General features: G+C 37.7%; 1 protein-coding gene across 3 annotated transcripts in view; it reads right to left on the bottom strand.

The window, feature by feature from the left end:
* Nucleotides 1–239: 239 nt before the first annotated feature.
* Bicc1 (BicC family RNA binding protein 1) overlaps nucleotides 240–17,267 on the bottom strand; it is a 270,554-nt gene continuing 253,526 nt past the window's right edge. For 2 of the 3 annotated variants that reach the window (XM_063239523.1, XM_063239524.1), the window contains exons 18-21: nucleotides 12,761–12,917; nucleotides 9,565–9,725; nucleotides 7,952–8,051; nucleotides 240–2,797 (exon numbers count right to left, since the gene is read on the bottom strand). In XM_063239523.1, coding sequence (XP_063095593.1) covers nucleotides 2,667–2,797; nucleotides 7,952–8,051; nucleotides 9,565–9,725; nucleotides 12,761–12,917 — 549 coding nt within the window. In that variant the 3' untranslated portion in view covers nucleotides 240–2,666. Of the gene's footprint in view, nucleotides 2,798–5,228; nucleotides 5,308–7,951; nucleotides 8,052–9,564; nucleotides 9,726–12,760; nucleotides 12,918–17,267 lie in introns of all 3 variants that reach the window. The other variant, XM_063239525.1, reaches the window with a different exon arrangement.

Here is a 17,267-nt window from a genome sequence, read left to right as displayed (position 1 = left end):
AGAAACAATGACTGATTGCTGGTCTTGGATTCACAAGGTAAAATAAAGTGCCTTCCCTTCTGGTTGCAAAGGAACTCTGTCAATGTGAAATGAGAGGGAATGCATATTCAATTCTACTGCAAAAATATCTTTCAGCTCTGCTGAAAATAGCAAAAAAAAAGTTTTCTTAGAAAAAAATAAGCATGAATTTATGTACAGATTTTTTAAAAAGACATTTAATCTAGCAAGAACAATACAAAGGGGTTATATAAATTTATTTCTCATGTAACAATTGATTAGAAAAATTTCCATTTTCAATGTTAATTCCATCTTTCATTTTTTTAAAAAAAGTCACTAAAAGGACAAAACCACACACAAAAATACAATCTGTATCTGTTCTCTATTTACAGATAACCAGTCACTATTAAGGCGCAGATGGATTAAAAGCTAACATTTATTCAAATAATCCAAATATTCTGTGCATCATATACACTGACAACTCTGTATACTGTAGTGTCATATTCCCTTCATTCTATCAAGAGAAAGTGAGAAAAATAACTTCCAGTGTTTTTATTTTTAGCCACCCTCTTTTACCTATTTTAAGTGGGATAGTTTCTCCCTTTGGCATAATAAGAACACACTGTTCATAAAATCTGATCAATTTAACACTGCATATTCATTCTATCTTTCTCTTATTTGCAAAGACACAGTAGAAAGAGGAGAGAAGGGCTCCAACTGATTATTTTGTTATTTGTGGAAGATCTTACAAAAAAATAATCATATTTTAAAAATCGACTTGTTGAATAGGAAACAAAGTGAGAACTATTACGCTTTGCTTGAATGCTTGGCGTAACACTTTCCACATCAGAAGAACTCAAGGAGCTCCACACGAGTGTCTGTGCATGTGCACAGGAAGACGGCACTGTATGTGCAAAAGGAGAGACTTATTTCTACAACCTAGGGCAGAGGAGATTGAGTTTAGCTGTTCATTTTATAAGTGTGTCGTCTACGCCTTCAAGGTGACCAAGGTTCATTTTTTAAAGTGAACATTTTTTCTCTATGTGCAAAATACATTTTCAATTCTTGTTCTTCCTTTAATGGTAAGTTAGCTATGGAAAAAGGTCTGGGTGTTTCTCACTCCACATTTGCATAATTTCTCAATGATTGTATAAGTTTATCTAATGCCTTCTACTAAAAGCATGTCACAGTGGTTTATGTCCACATAGAAAGTCTTGAGTACTGAATATAAATAAGTCATTACAGGTAATTGAGAACACTTCCTATGGGAAAGCTTTCCAACAAATTAATATACTTGGAAATAATATTGCTTTGAATAAAGGAAGGCACTTTAGTGATTTTCTTCATGGATTAAAAACCTTCATAAATCCACAATAAGATATCTGAAAAGACCCAGGAAACAACGTTGCCCGATTTCTTAGACTTTCACAGTATGATTTTAACAATAAATGTAGCCACTGAGAAAACGGTCTCTTTTTTCCCTTCAAAATTCAGCTATCTTTATAAGCTGTCATCCTGGAGACTTAAATAAAGCCTTTCCATTCTCAAGCCTACTTGAAGCAAACAATTTTAGGAAAGTCCTGTGACCATACGGAGCACAATTAATGTATACCTCACAAGGACATATTGTTTTCTTTTCATAATGGCAACAGTGATGTCTTGTCAGATGGTTATCTGTCTTTTTAAATAAAGTGACAATCTAGGGCTCCAGTTATTGAATGCCGTCCATTCTCTACCATAAATCTCTAGCAAATATCAATTTCATCAATTATGTACTGTATGCTTATAATATCTAAAAATAAAAGTTTGATATAAATAAATGTCCTTTAGTGGCAGTATACTAAATAAAAACAGCCCTTTGCCTTCAAACAACCATTAAAACATTTTAGCAATATAGGCAGCAGCTAAATATGATGACTGCAAAGGGTTAATATTGCAAACTTCATTTGGTCTGTCTTTGCACCTGTTACCGTGAGCTAGGTTCACTGCTAGTTTCTAAGATGCTGACATAAATGACAAGAATTGGTCCGTAACCAAGTGGACTCACATTTCCCAAAATCACAGAATAGTCTGCAGAAAAGCTAATATCCAGTACCATTTCAAATAAAAATTTGATGTAGTCAGAAAAACATGACTAAATCTGATTTGTACCAACATGAAATTGAGAGAAACAAGAGAAAAAGAAAATTTCCACAGGACAAGAAATCAGAACATGTAAAGTGCTGAAAGGCCTCAATAATTCTTTTAAAGCAGTACCAGAAATTCCACTTTGATTATTTTTTTAAATTCCCAAATACCAAAACAAACAAAATAACTTTTAAGTTTACTGGCACCCCAGATGTTAATTTATCCTTCATTTTAAGTAAAAAAAAAAAAAAAAATCAGTGCATAATGTTATACAGGTTAAAAAATGGAAATAAAGCCCTATTTTCATATTGTAAATTCTGTCCAAATGTCATTTTAAAAAGTAATCCACATTTGGTGTTTTGTATGGCAGCATAAAGAAATCTCTGTAGTCTTCCTTTCTGCCGCAGAGTACAGGTGCGAGTAGATGCTTTGGTCCTGGTACCAGACACCCAGAGTGCTGAGGACAGTGTGCAGTGAAGCCGCTCGCAGGTCTCCCGGGTCCAGCTCTCCAGTCAGGGGTGGCATGTGCCTAGAGGGTGTCGCTACCAGCGCCCACTGACACTGGCAATGTCTGAGTGATACTGACGGGGCAGCCTCCCACTCGCTCCACCTTCCAGGAAAGAGGTGCGTGCATTTGGTGGTTCAAAAAGCTTCCTTCGGTTTTTATTTAGTTCTGGAGAGAAAGAGCAAGAGAGAATTGTTAGCAGCCCAGCAGAAGAGTTCCGTACACTACAGGACATGGCAGTTTAGCTCATAAAAATAGTGCCGCAGTAGGTTTTGGGGGGAATGTCAAGTCTAGTGGCAAAAGGAAAACTTTTAGTTAATGGTCAAGACATTTCTGACATACTAGAAAGCCTGACTGGTAGCCTCGAAAACCTAGGACAACAAATAGATTTTATGGTGGCAACAAAACTCTCTGGGGGCTTTACTATTCTCACAAGCTTTTAACCATGTTAAACCATTTGGCCGACACCAAAGGTTACTTGAGGGACAGAGGGACAATCGAGGCCAGTAACAGGTATGAGAGGGGATGTGGAAGATCTGTACACTTGCTGAAATCATCTACGTCAAACACTGCAGCCATTAAGTTGTTAAAGTCAGAAGTGAAAAGACACCCTGCATCTAAACCCGCAGATACTGGAGAGGACCCTGGAGCACTAAGCATTAAGTTGGCCCCCACGGCTCTGCCAAATCATGAAGTCTATGCTTCTTCAATCAGAAATGGTTAGGTAAAGAAGCAGAAGCTTTCTCTGAATAAAAATTCAACATATTATAAAAAATTCAACATAGTACAAATCACAGCAATTTAGAAAACATATACTGGAAAGCAACCAAAAATTGTATCCAAATTTTCAGGGAAAACTACAGTATTCTACTGTCATTTGCAAGAAACTAAAATTCTTAGAAACACTCCTTAGTTTGTCTATTGCCATGTAAAAATTATTTAGAAAGGTAAAAAGTTAACCAACACAGACTGCCTTGTTTATGATTGCATATACTCCCCTTAACTGACCCTGGAATCACTAATACAACTCTTTATAAGTCACTAATACAACTCTTAAGAGTCACATTGTGGAGATTACAGTTTCTGGTAACCACCAAAACCAAGTATCTGAAGACTTAATCAGTTTCAAATAAATTTCTTAAAGTTGTCCTTTCTGTTTAGCTTGAGGTAAGCTGTAGAAGTCATCTGACATTTTATATTTGCATGGGATTCAATTTTTCAACCACAGACACAATCCCTTTTTGAAATCTGAGGCCGTTGTACTATAAACTACGCAGAGCTACAGGAATGCCAAGGAAGAAACAGGCTAGGCTGTCACTGGTGGACAAGGACGGTCACAGGGCCAGACATACTCCTAATCCTTCAATTCCGGAATACAGGTCAACACCCTTAATATTCTGGGAATCACTCCACTTACTTTCGAAATGTATGTGCCTGCCTTGAATGGGTCAAGAGGACAACAGAAACAGCTCTCTTTAGTTCATATAGTTCTTAGAAGAAAAATAATGTATTGGACTTTATTATGTGATAAGCACTTCACATTTATTTTGTCCTATTCAAGTCCTAAGGAATAAGTAATATTAATATTTGTTTTATAAATAAGAAATCTGATTTTAGAAGGAGTTGATGCCACCTATCTGTTAAATGATGAAGCCTCATATCCCTGATGGATGCAAAGGTCAATGGACAAAGAAGATCAACTGAGGCCTCAAGAACACAAACCTGAGACACTAGGAGGTGCAGGTATCCCCAACAGTGAGTATTATTTCATATTTTGTTTACTAAAGTTACTTTTTAAATAAAAAAGCTTGACAACTCTACAAACAAATGACACATTTGGACATGCATACTGACAGCTATTGTTTCTACTTTTTGCACAATCAGAGTAGCAAAGACATTCCTATTAAAAGTTGAGCAAATGTGTCTTGTTCAATTAAAGCACACATGGAAGGAACTATCACAGTGAGACCCATTCATTCGTGCCACCAACATGAGTTAATACCTATAACAAACTCATAAGTACAGTACTTTAAAATTCAGAAATCAAGATGGAATCGAATACATTAAAAGGCAAACTTAGAAGAAGGTGAAGAATAAACAAAGCCCCTCAAGTGGGCTGCCTGTTATATTGCATTCAGGGACGAAGACCATCTTTGGGCTCCATTTTCCCAAGGGGCACGCAGTCTACAAATCAGGAAGGCATTCCCTTGTGATGGAGATGGAAGAGCCAGGACTGAGGCAAAGTGACATCCTTCCCTAGCACACAGAAGATGTGCACCTGAGCACGTGAAAACGAACGGGCCAGTGAAGACGATTTTTAAAAATAATTGTTGAAAACCTTTCCCTGAAAAGTCACATTAGCTGCATCTCTGAAAGAATAAAATGGGCATTAGGGAATCCAATCATTCCCTAAAGATACACTTTCATATGTATTTTTCACAAATGTGGAACACAAAGACATCTTCCAGTGAGGGTATTAAAGATCAAGTCCTACTGAAGAGACTTCAGGGGTCTTGTTGTTCTAAATTAAAACACAAACTCCTTCCTTGGACTGTTTTATTCTCAGTAAGCCTAAGGAATAGTTTGGGATAATACCAACCTTTTTCTTTGAAATCCCAAGGTTCACACAATCCTGGCAGCTCTCAGGATCTTGTTGCGGATCTGAACAGAGTCACAAACTAAAAGAATAGGTCGGGAAATGTTAGATCTACCTGAGGCCGTGGCAGGAAGCTTGTCTACAGGACTCTAACCTTCCTTTTACTGAGTTCTGTGTACAACTAATTAAATCAATCCCTAAACTACTCTGAGATAAATCTCTGAATTTTCCAAAAAAAGTCATGAATTTGAAAAAAATCAAATTTATTCTTTGATCTATCTCTGCTAGAAATAAATTTCACCTCCTCCTAGAACATTAGAATACATGTCTTCTGGCCCAAGATAAAACAAACCTCATACTGAAAGAATAGTTCTGATTATATGTTTATAAAAATCTATAAAACTTAAAAAGAATTTTTGAGCAAACTCTGAACCTAACCAAACTGTGTAAATGCAAGACAAATGTGTGTCAGAGCTGCCTCACTACCCTGTATCTATCTGGAGACAGAATGTTCTGGGACATAAATGGATGCCTTTATTATCAGATAGCTTGAATTGGAGGAAGAAGCTTTTTGATGAATGGTTTCTCAATAAAACTTATTACTTATAGAGAAAACGATTTACTAGGTTCAAACAATTGCAATCAACAAAGCCAAAATCACCCTTAAAATAATCAAATACTTCATACTGTGCAAAGCATTCATAAGGCATCTTATTATATGTCTCTAATTCCCTTTAAAAAGCAAGAGAACGAACCACTCTGAGAGAGGCAATCTAAGAAGCACATAACCTCAGAGGACACGTGCCAAAGATGATTGGAAAAAAACTTTAAAACTAGCATTCTGATTTCTGCTCTACTCCTCCAAACCCAGATTGAATGGTGCTGCTATATTCCAGAGAAAAGGTATTGATGACCCATCTGCAATCTATTTAGAGATAACTGCTTATCTCTAAAGGCTACAGAGTCTGGAGTTGTGGTGGAACATAAAGAATTTAGTTTTTATTCTACTGTCACTGCTATTCCACAAATCTCTAGTGAATGATTACAGACTGCTGGTATAAAGTGTTGGCCTACAAGCACATTTCAATAGTATAAGAATAGTGAAAATGTATGTGAGTTCAAGTAGTGTGTCAGTTTCATTTGCAAATCCATAAAACAATGTAAAAGTGTATAAAGTTCAACTGAGTCAAGGACTAGCTCTCTGAGATGACCTCCCGGGTAAGTGAGTTGAAAAACCAACTACCTTACTGCAGATGGTGAAAAAGAAAGAACAAAGTAATATCCTGCTAGTAACACGTGCCATTAAAACTGTTGTCTGTGTTCATTAAAGCCTGATGATATATGACATGAAAGGACAGATCACAGAACAGGTGACCTTACACAATCATTTGTTTCAATCTACTTTTCATGAAACCAAAAGAGGTTTGGAAACTTACCCTACATTTGATGGAAAGAGGGCAAGGCCAGGTCTCCTATTTGAATCCAGTGTTCCTTTCACTATATCAAAAGGAACTTCGGAGCTAACCGAGGGATTACACATCTACCTACGGAGTGCTATTAGTACAGCCTCTGAGCACACCATGGGGTGGTGGGCAGAACTCTATTCACAGAGAAGTACAGCACCTGCTGCCAGAAAACTCACTGATGGGATTTCCACTCCTATTTCAAATCTACTCTGCCTAAGTCTACTGTAAATAAAAATTTTGTATACAATTCTCTACTAAGTAAAATGGAACCACTACAGTTTTAAATTTAGTTGCTGATTTCATTAGTGAATGCTCACTGGACTGGACTTTCACCAGTTGGCTACAACTGCTGCACTCACAGAAGAGACAGTCAACAGATTCAGTGCTCAGAAAAGCAAAGTCATTTTCTCACAGTACTGTACATCATACTCAGCTTCTGCTCTTAGTGTGTCTGTCTTCTTGAGGAAATGGTATACATATAAATTTGGCATTTAAGTACTTAATTCCAAAATCAAAAACTAACTCCTCTAATATTTCTTCCTCATATTTCCCTAAACGTATTTTTGAGGTATATTACTATGTATTTGCCAATTCCTGACTTATCACTGGCCCAATTGCTTTCAAATGAGTGCCACCCAATAAATATGGATGGAACATTTTCTAATACATGGATACACAAATACACAAAATGGGTGTTTTACAGAAACAGAAAACATTATTTTGCTTCATTGTATAACTACTTTCAGGATACGATATCCTTTTAATTACCCACAGACTCTATTAAAAACATAAAGACAAATAATACTACCAGATTCCTATCTATAACAAAGTATGCTTTTTGTTGTTCTTCTTCAATGCAGTGACCTCAGTTGGTGTGCAAGGACACACACATTTGAATCTGACATCCAATAAGAATATTTTTTCATGAACACAAGGATATTGTTTAGTACAAACACAAAAGTGAAAATTAAACTTTCTTCCCACTATTGTGTTCTGTATAGGGCAGTTCTGTTCTATTTTTCTGAAGAGATCTACTTCAAGGAACAGCACTGTACAGGCAGGCTGTCAGGCACTGCCTGGATGAAGGAGCAGATGCTCTCAGCATTGGTCACACAGTTGGCAGAAGACTCTCTGAAACCACAGCCATCAACATATTAGAAGAAAAAGCAAGCAGCTGATGGGAAGAACCAGCCTCACTGGCCGAGACCACTGGCAGAAGTTTTTCAGATTTTAAAATATGAATCGAACATTTATATTCACCTGAGATTGCAAGCAGCATTTTCCTCCTGGCACCAAAAGTTGTAATTCCCAGTTCTTTCAGATCCTGATCTGTGAGAGTGAGGAATGTCTGAAGATCAATCTGTGGGTAAAAAGACAGTCTTATTTTCATCATCATTGTAAGTCTACCTCATTATTACATGTATTTACTACCTACTGTCTTCTTTCAAAAGCTAATGGTGGTGGCACAAACTTAAAAATGGTGAAGTGAAAGTGGTTATCCTAGCAGAAATAATCCAACCCAATACTTTACTCCAAACTGAGCTAAAAATTTATTCGATTATCCTGGCAGCTTCCAGCAAAAAAAGAAACAAAAATATTATACTATTTTTGAGAACTAATAAAAGGAAGAATAGATATCTTCCCTTGAAACAGAAAAATAGTTTTCAGATTTACATTCTGGATTGGTCCAGTATATCCTTCAAGAAGCAACTACATAATATAACAGATGGTATCTTCCATTGTGTTCTACATGATACTGACACAAGAATTTGCAAAATATATCAAATATAAGGAGTTCACTTGGTTCAATGCACTAGACTATCTCTGAAAATGGAATAATAAATCACTTGGAGTCACACTATATCACACGGTATCAGCAGCAAAGTATGGAGGGAGATAGCCAAGGACCTTACTCTTCCTTTTAAGACAACATGGGTGACTAAAAAGACAAGAATCTTAAATTAGAGACTTGGGTTCAGACCCTGACTTGCCATTACCAGTCAATAACACATAGGATTGAAAATACTATACAGTAAATCCCCAACTTCAACTGCAGCAAAAGTCCCCACGCCCCCCCCCCCCCGCCAGTGTACATCAGTTTCTGTTAGTTGCTCAGGTAACAGTGCCTGCTGTAATTCCTGTTACTTTTGTTTCTTAGAAATGGCTGGTCATTGGGGACTGGGGATATAGCTCAGCGCCTGCCTTGCAAGTGTGTGGTCATGAGTTCAATCCCTAGTACTGATAAAAAAGAAAAAGAAAAAAAAAAAGGCTGGTCACTGTGATGCACAGCCAGTCACTGCCTCCTAGTGGATAAGGGGCCACGGCTGGTCCATCTGACCAACATTCACAGTGGTGAGAGCCCAGACATCTCAGCTCTCTTTCAGTTCAAGAAAGCTCAGACAGTAATTCATAAATAAATGAATATATTAAAATACATTTTTTGAGAACAGACTTTACAATGTGACAAGGAGGGTCAAAAGCAGTCACAGTTACTTAATATGGTGCTATTTACTTTTACAAATCACTAACAAAGACAACAACAGACTCAGACAAAATCCTCTTGAGCTGTACACTTCATGTTCGTTCTAAGGGAGCTGTGAGCTTGCCAAAAGTTCTACGAATCTATACATCAGCTAACAATGGTAAAGAACAGCTATGCTGCATTTCTGCCATATAACTTTCTGTATTTCTGCTATCCTATGTTAACTAACTGCACTAAATAAATGAGAAATGTTTTTCTTAGCAGCAAAAACAAGGTGTGCAACCTGAAAAAATGCTCCATGAAAGCACAGTCATAGATCAATGAATGATTTCCTTCCAGAGGTCATCATACGCATAGCCAAAACAAAGACACTGGGGAAATAATGGCTGACCTCTTGTTGCTGGAAGACATCTGTGTATTTGCCCAGGCCAAGTTTGCTGAAGAGCTCAGGGAGATCAGAGCCTTTGAATGAGCTGTTCAAGTTACAGCCATTGCTTCCTGTCAGCGAGGAAATACAGTCCATATAATTGCTGCTACTGAGATAGTGTTCCGCTGAAAGGTAAAGGAGAGACAGGTTTGAAGTGTAAATGCTCAGACAGAACATGGTTTAATTAAAGTTTGAATCACCTAAATATTTCAGATTTCATTGTTCAGCTGCACAGTGCGGTTACTGCAAAAATACGGCAATCCTTTATTGAAATACTGGCTTTTCATTAAGGAAATGCTGGTTATTACTTTCAGGGGGGCTCTTGCCATTTAAAAGTTACACTTGGGAGGCAAAAATTCAGCAGCAGTGCCTCTGTAGTTAACAATCATTTATCAGCCCCTCCCTGAGAATTCAAAAGCATCTGCTATCTTTAGAAGTGATTTGATGTGAACTAAATGAGGAATTGGAAGGAGGATCTCACAGACATAATGAAGGTATGAAAAGTCATTAGAAATTCAGGGTCCCGTCCAGGGCGGCAGGATGACCGCTCTGCAGCCGCACGTATGCTTTCCTTCCATCATAGGAACTGCATGGTGTGGCAATGTACAAAGCTCAGTCCTAGCAAAATTAATTTGGCCAGCAAGTTCACCAAATAGAGTCCCTCTAAACTTAGGAGTAATATATGAACTCGTAAGAATGATGTTGAAGTTTCCCGATTTAATTTATGATAAAAATGAATCCGTCTCTTGAGGAACATTCTTACACAGCAATGCAGAAGTTTGCCTTGGCTCTGCAACTAATCTGGTGGGCAAGGGTTATACCACACTGTTTTTTCAGGCCAAGGGACAAGCAAGGTTGGGATATGGACCACTGAAGCATGCAAGTATTTCACCAAATACACAAACATATTGCTCTGGAGGATTCAGCAGAGCCATGCAGCTGTTCCTACTTCACTAACAACCAACTGGCCTTGCTTGTGTGGGCAGTCTGTCCTTTTGAACCAAAGATGCAGCTTCAGGAAAGATTCCAAGAGAGGGGGAGGATGAGGAAAGCACTCGCACTCAGCTAAGCCTATCGGATCTACTCTAGGGGTTCATTCATCTGCCAGACCTAAGTATCTTGTTTTGCACTGGTTTTAGGTGCTGTCAACCACTTCCTCCAATTGTTTTCATTTTTCAACTAAGAAGTCCTTTATGTGTCTCCATTAGAAGGAATTTTTCCCGTAAGGTTTTCTTTTTCTCTTAAAAACAGATGTTTTATCTCAACGAGGGAGAATGTTCAAAGCCCTGGGATGATGAGTCCTAAAGACACGGCATCTTTTAAAGGTGAAGTAGAGGCCTCCAAGTTATCAAAAGGATTAGGCAGAAGGATGAGTGAGGCACGGGGTCAACGGTGACACAAAGCAGGGAGCAATGAGCACACCACACCAACCACTAGGCTGCAGGATGCAGACGGCACTGGTAAGCTGGCCATGTAATTGTCCAAATGAGAAACTTATCGTCTTGGAGAAGAAAAGGAGAACTTCTAAAAAGGATATCTGAGCAACTGACAAAACAAGGACACCCAGGGAAAAGCAAAGCAAAGAGACTTGACAACGGTATTAAGAAAAATAATTTAAAACTGTAGGGAGAAGCCACGTGTGGCTACTGAGCACTCCAAGCAGGTCTAATGGGGATTAAACTGTTCTGCTGATATAGAATATCCAAAAAACAATATAAGATAGCTCATTAATTAAAAGAAATACTTTGTATATGTTAGGCTAAGTGAGATGTGCCAGCAAAAATTTAAAGAACAGATGTCTGAAAATATATGCTTAGTGATAAATGTGTTTATGGTGGCCCATGACTTTTCTCATATTTCTATTATAAGGATGGATAGTTTTGTGTTTTCTTTTAAATTTCCCTATTATTTTAAAATATCTGATAAAGATACACAACTGGGCTTCTTTAATTATTCCTTTTTATTAGTGAGTCCCCTATCTTAACCCAAAACAAATTCAATTATGTAGTATAGTCAATTCTAATTATCTAATGTTAAATTAAGAGAGAGAACTAAACATAAAGAAGAAAAGCACAAAACTAACTTAGATTGGGCTATAGCTTGAACATCATTTGTACCCCAACGTCTCTGCCTTGCATCAACCTTTGCCTCTCAGATCAATCACCCTGTGGGGGTAGAGAATCCAGCCAGTTACTAATGGGAGGTCTCCAGACTACTAGTGACTGTAGCTTGGGAATGACTGGGCTTTCTCCTTTAGATTTGGCCAGTATCACAATAGGTCTTTTCAAATCCGAGACTCCTGACAAGTGGCTGGCTTGACTGACAACGGGCTGTTACCAAGTATCAACTGCATTGGCCTAGTCTGCCTTTCTTCAAATACTATTCAAATATTCTACCCTACATGTTTCAGAATCCCAAATTTGACAAAACTCTGAAAAAAGGGATGAAGAGCAAATTTTGTGATGACTACACTGATCCTTATCTGTTTACCTATTTATACAGCCAAGAGGCACAAGTATGTTATACACAAAACACGATGCATCTGCAGTCTCAGGTCTATTTGCACAGACGGAACACATGTTTTAATGTGATTTTTTTTCTGTTTATACTAATGTGGCTACATTTTGTCAGTATATGAAAGTCAAACGTGCTACTCACTATTTTTAGCTACACAGTGTTGTCTTTCTTCAATGGTCCAAGATACTAAGCTGATGATAATTTTATCAATTGCCATGCCCCTGTGTTTTCCTGGTCACTCACTGCAACCTACCTACTAAGGTCAGATATTCTGCTAGGTTTTTGGGGAAAAAAATAAAAAGGCATGGTCTAATAGAATGCCTGACAAAAGTGCATTTAAAAAATGTTTGTTAAATAAATACGATTCCTGCTTTGTGGCACTCAAATTCTATAGTGAGGGAAGACAAACAAAACATCACATTCCAGGATGCTAAGGTGGAAAAATGTACCAAACACAGCGAGCAGGGAGAACTACTTGGCCCACTTCACTGGGAGACAAAGGCCATCATTACAGTGGAGGTGCACATAGATAGACCACATATTTGAAGTCTCAGAACCAAGCTTATAGTTTAACATTACCTCAAACTAACGAACACATTCTGAGCTGACTATATCTAAAGTATGAATAAAAGTCAAAGCTCACTTGATTTGTTTTGTTTACGCTTGGGGCTGCCAATAGAAGCTGCAAATTCACTGGAACTTGTGGTCCCTATTCCATTTCGATCTCTCCAGTTGTCAGATTCACTTCCACTTCCCAAATGCTCACGACTGTTGGACCGTGATAGGGACATTGATGAGCCCTGTAAATAGTCAAAGAAGGAAATGTTTAATGAAGTGGATTTCTCATGGTGGGAGGAGAAATGAATACAAATTACACCATTGCAATACACTTCTACTGTTTCCCACTGCATGTCGAATCTCAGGAAGAGACTGTGTTACCTTCCTATGGCTTTGTCCTTCAACAACCAACAAGATATGATAATATACTCCTGAAGTCTTTTTCCTGTCACCACTGGAACCTGAGTATGAAGGTACCCAACAGGATTCTGAGAGGCCTCCAAATAAAGAATCTTTCCTATAAAATGTGGTAGTAGTGGTTGAAATGTCTTCTATTCTCAGAAATCACAAACCAAAACTTCACCTTGCATAGCAAAGTTTCTTTGCCTAGTTTCATATAGGAGGAGAAATTGGATGAAGTGCAGGAACATCCAATACTCTGAGAAGAATCAAGCACCCAACCTAATTATCACCAACTGGAATCGGATCTGGAATTTCCTGTGTTTATCTCCTCCATATAATTACACAATCTAACAAATGAAAAATACTAGAATAGTTTATCTCAGATTCTCCAAAATTAAAATGTCAATAAAAATAGCAAACATTCCAGAGTTTGCACTAAATTTGCATATATTATGTATTAAATTTATTTAATCAATATATTACATGTACCCTACTTTGTATTCTTTGTATCTTCAATATCAAGATTCAAGGATTTTCAAAGATTTATGTTCATTGGGAGCTTCAAAGAGAACCTCATGCTGTTCATTTTTTTTTATTTTAAAGAGAATAAAAAAAAAAACAGAATAAAGCAAATCAGAACAAAACAATGTAAGCAATATAGTATATCAAAACAAGAAATAACAATGGCTACCATAATGTCTCTCATTGTCTTCAAAATAGCTGCCTGTACCTTCACACATAATAAAATAAAATAAAAAAAAACAGAAAAAAACCAATCAAAGCAAAACAATTAAAGCATTACAGGGCTTCAAGACAAGACAGGAGGAGATCAACAATGGCTACTATAATGTCTCTCATTTTCTTCAAAATAGCTGTCTATATCTTCACACATAATCAAATCAAATCAAGTCAAACAGAACTTAATTCCATTTTGCCACAGCATAACCGTGGCTGACTATAGCCTCCTTTACACATTTCTTTCTGTGGTACCATCACACCCCAGCACGCAGGCTTTCCATCTACCTCACTGTATCCTTTATAGGTTCCTCGTCTTTTCCATTCTAAATGGAATTAGCTGGATCTCGGTTTTGTAGGACACCTTTTCTTCTCTCTCTACACTTTTTCATCATATAATCCCAAACTTCTTTCAAAATTTAGTGAGCACAGTGACTCCCAAATTTCTATCTTCAAATATCTTCTCTTTTGAAATTTAAAATCAGAGCTGCTGATCTGACACCTCAATCAGGCAGTCTAGTGAGTGCTTCAACCTTTGCACATTTCAAACCATGTCACTATCACTCATCTTTACCAGCTACCCAAACCTTTTCCTTACTTAGGAACATCTGTATCCCAGCAAGTTACACTTCCACTCATCCATTTTTCTAGTTCACATTTGAAGGTTCATTCATGATTCCTCCATCTCTCAACACCTCAACTCCATTAGTGGGGTCTGTCAGTATCTTTAAGTGTGTCTTGAATCTGCCTCGCTCTGTACATCTCCACAGCTGACACCTTAATGGCCATCTGATAACACTCTCACTGCTCCTGTCCCATCATCCCTTGTATACAAGACAAGACTGAGATTTTAAAGATGAAAATTAGAACAAATCATGCCTCTGTGTAAAGTCTGACAGTCTGTTTACACTGTACTTTGCCAGGGGCAGAGGCTTCATAATAAGCTCCTCAATTTCCATTGTATGTTAGCATGGGCTGAGGTATCCCAGAAATGGCCTCTCTCCCACCTTACCTCTAATGCTCCTCTAACCTATTTACTTTCTGTTTTGAGAACTCACAGCTAGTTCCCAGTCCTGTATATCTACAGCAAAGAACTTTGTCTGAAATATAGAAGATGATTAATATCTTTTGCAAAGATTGAATCACATAATGATAACCTTTCTGATATCTGTAAGATGTCTTTGATGACTTTTGGAAAGGGATACAGGAAAATGAAGGCTTCTTAGACCCAGAAATGAATTTTCCCAATGAAAGTATCTTTAATACTATACCTCAACAAAGATAAACCAAATACAACAAGAAAAATAAGAAACATGCTCAAGTCATGGTACTCACCAGAAGCATTAATGAGTTGCTACATGTTATGTAAGCATGCAAAGTTTGAACATCTTATTAGACTGCATGACAGAGGTATCAGATTGGTGGCTCTGATTTTAAGCTTCAATAGAGGAGACATACAAATTTGGAAGTCACTGTTCTCACTAAGCTTTAAAAAAGCATATAGCACATGGTATATAACTACACACCCCCACTACTCTAAAATCTACACCGATTTCACTTAGCTGTAACAGACCTACTAAACAGGTATTTTCTGGAAACATTAAGTAAAAAATAACCTTGTGGTGCATATTAACTAAGAAAGAGTTCACCTCTACTCTTCAATGATTTATAAAATTTTTATAATCAAAACTTTCATCACTTGGTACTGGGTAGTTGAGAACCACTTTTGATTTCCTATGCCATTTTTGCTTTAGAAAATATGTGACCATTACTTATGATTTTAGATATGGGTGGTTTAAAAAGGGCAGCAGGAGAGGGAGGCTGGAAATCCCAAGCCTCTTTGTATCACTGATGATGGGAAAGAGATGATTCAGGCAGAAGCAGCTTGACTTTTGGTGTCCCAATATAACATCAAGTGGAAACAATCACACTTTCGCATCTTTGAGCAAAAAAAAAAAAAAAAGTTTGAAAGTGTCTGATTTTTATCTAAAGAAGCTCTCTTGTATGGGCTAATTTCTTATAGCTGTCCAACAACTGGAAAAAACTGTTCAAGACTTGCTTCTCAATAATAATGAATAGAGGGCCCAAAGTATCAAATTCTTGCCTCAAGGAAACTTCCCAGATCAGGAAACCCTTGGTCCCTGGCACAATGTGCGAACAGTGCTCTGTCATCAGAATCTGCTGTCCAAATATGCTGCCACTTTGGGAGCATTATTCTTCTACTTGCTGACTGAGTTTTGGTTTTCCTTGCAGAAAGAGTAAGGAAAAGGAGTGTGAAGGTGTTTACAGTCACTCTACCATGTAAACACCTCGTGCTATAAACATGTTGTCTGTATTGTAATAAAAATATTCTTCTCCACTGTTCTCCAGATTTTGGTTCACTTTGTAATTCATAGATGTAATCAGCATTGACTGCTGTTTTCTGAGCTGCAGGAGGAAAAAGGGCACGGTGTCCACATGCAGGAAGTAACTGCTGCAAAGAGTCAGGTCATGCTACGCAAGGGGCTTTTCTCTCCATTTCAGTAAATCTGGAATGCCTGTGGAAAAGTTCAAGTCCCAGACAGAACTGAGAGTACCAATCCTTAAGTAAGCGCCTATCTTTTCTTCAGCATCATTTTAAGGTCATACCTGTCCTCCCTATGACTCCCCAACTTTCAGCGAGTGGCCTATGAAATACCAGCCAGGATGGTAGAGCCATCCAAAGACATCCAAGGTAGCCCAAGTCATCCAAAGAAAGGAATTCATCCACTTAGTCATTTCTGGTACATTTCTGCCATAGAAAGTAGTCTATTTGACCTTGGTCATCAGCTGGAGCAGAAGACTGTTTTGAATTCCCATGCGATTCCCCTCCTTAGTGCCCTGTCCCTTTATAGCAGTATTTCCTAAGAGCTGCCCACTTCAGGTCAGCATTATCCTGATTCTGCCCTTACTCCCTCACTGCTAAGTGAGAACCTGAAGGAAGTATCTGCATTTTTATCAAGAGCTCTAAATGACTTTAAAACAATTTTTATTAGTGCATATTAATTATATGGAATGTTTTGTTTCACTTAAATACACATATAACATACTTTAGTCATATTCACTTTCCTTTACCTTCTTTCTCCTCCTCCTCTAATCCCCTTCCTCTTCTCAGCCTCCTCTGAAAATGATTCTTAGGCTACAAAAGTATGTTGCTTGTAAAAATATGGTAACATGGTTCTAGATCAGAGTGAATCATGAAGAAGTATAGAAGGAAATTCTGTAAAATGAACTCAAGCTCTCTTTGACCATCACCTTGAGGAGTACTCTTATCTATCCTAGCCCCATCTTTCCTCAGTTGGAGCTTATGGGGGACTGAATAAGCTTATAGTTAAAATATCTTATAAATCACAAAGAATTAAATGAATGTGATTGAAGATAATTGTTGTTAATACACTATATGCTTGTATATACTCTGACATATCCCTTTGGGTAGA

Source organism: Cavia porcellus, unplaced genomic scaffold (genome assembly GCF_034190915.1).
Source record: "Cavia porcellus strain 051 isolate PalLab524CR breed Dunkin Hartley unplaced genomic scaffold, mCavPor4.1 scaffold_28, whole genome shotgun sequence".
NCBI classification, from domain to species: Eukaryota; Metazoa; Chordata; class Mammalia; order Rodentia; family Caviidae; genus Cavia; species Cavia porcellus.
The sequence above is the reverse complement of the archived record's forward strand: the minus strand, read 5'-3'. Positions and strand labels throughout refer to the sequence as shown.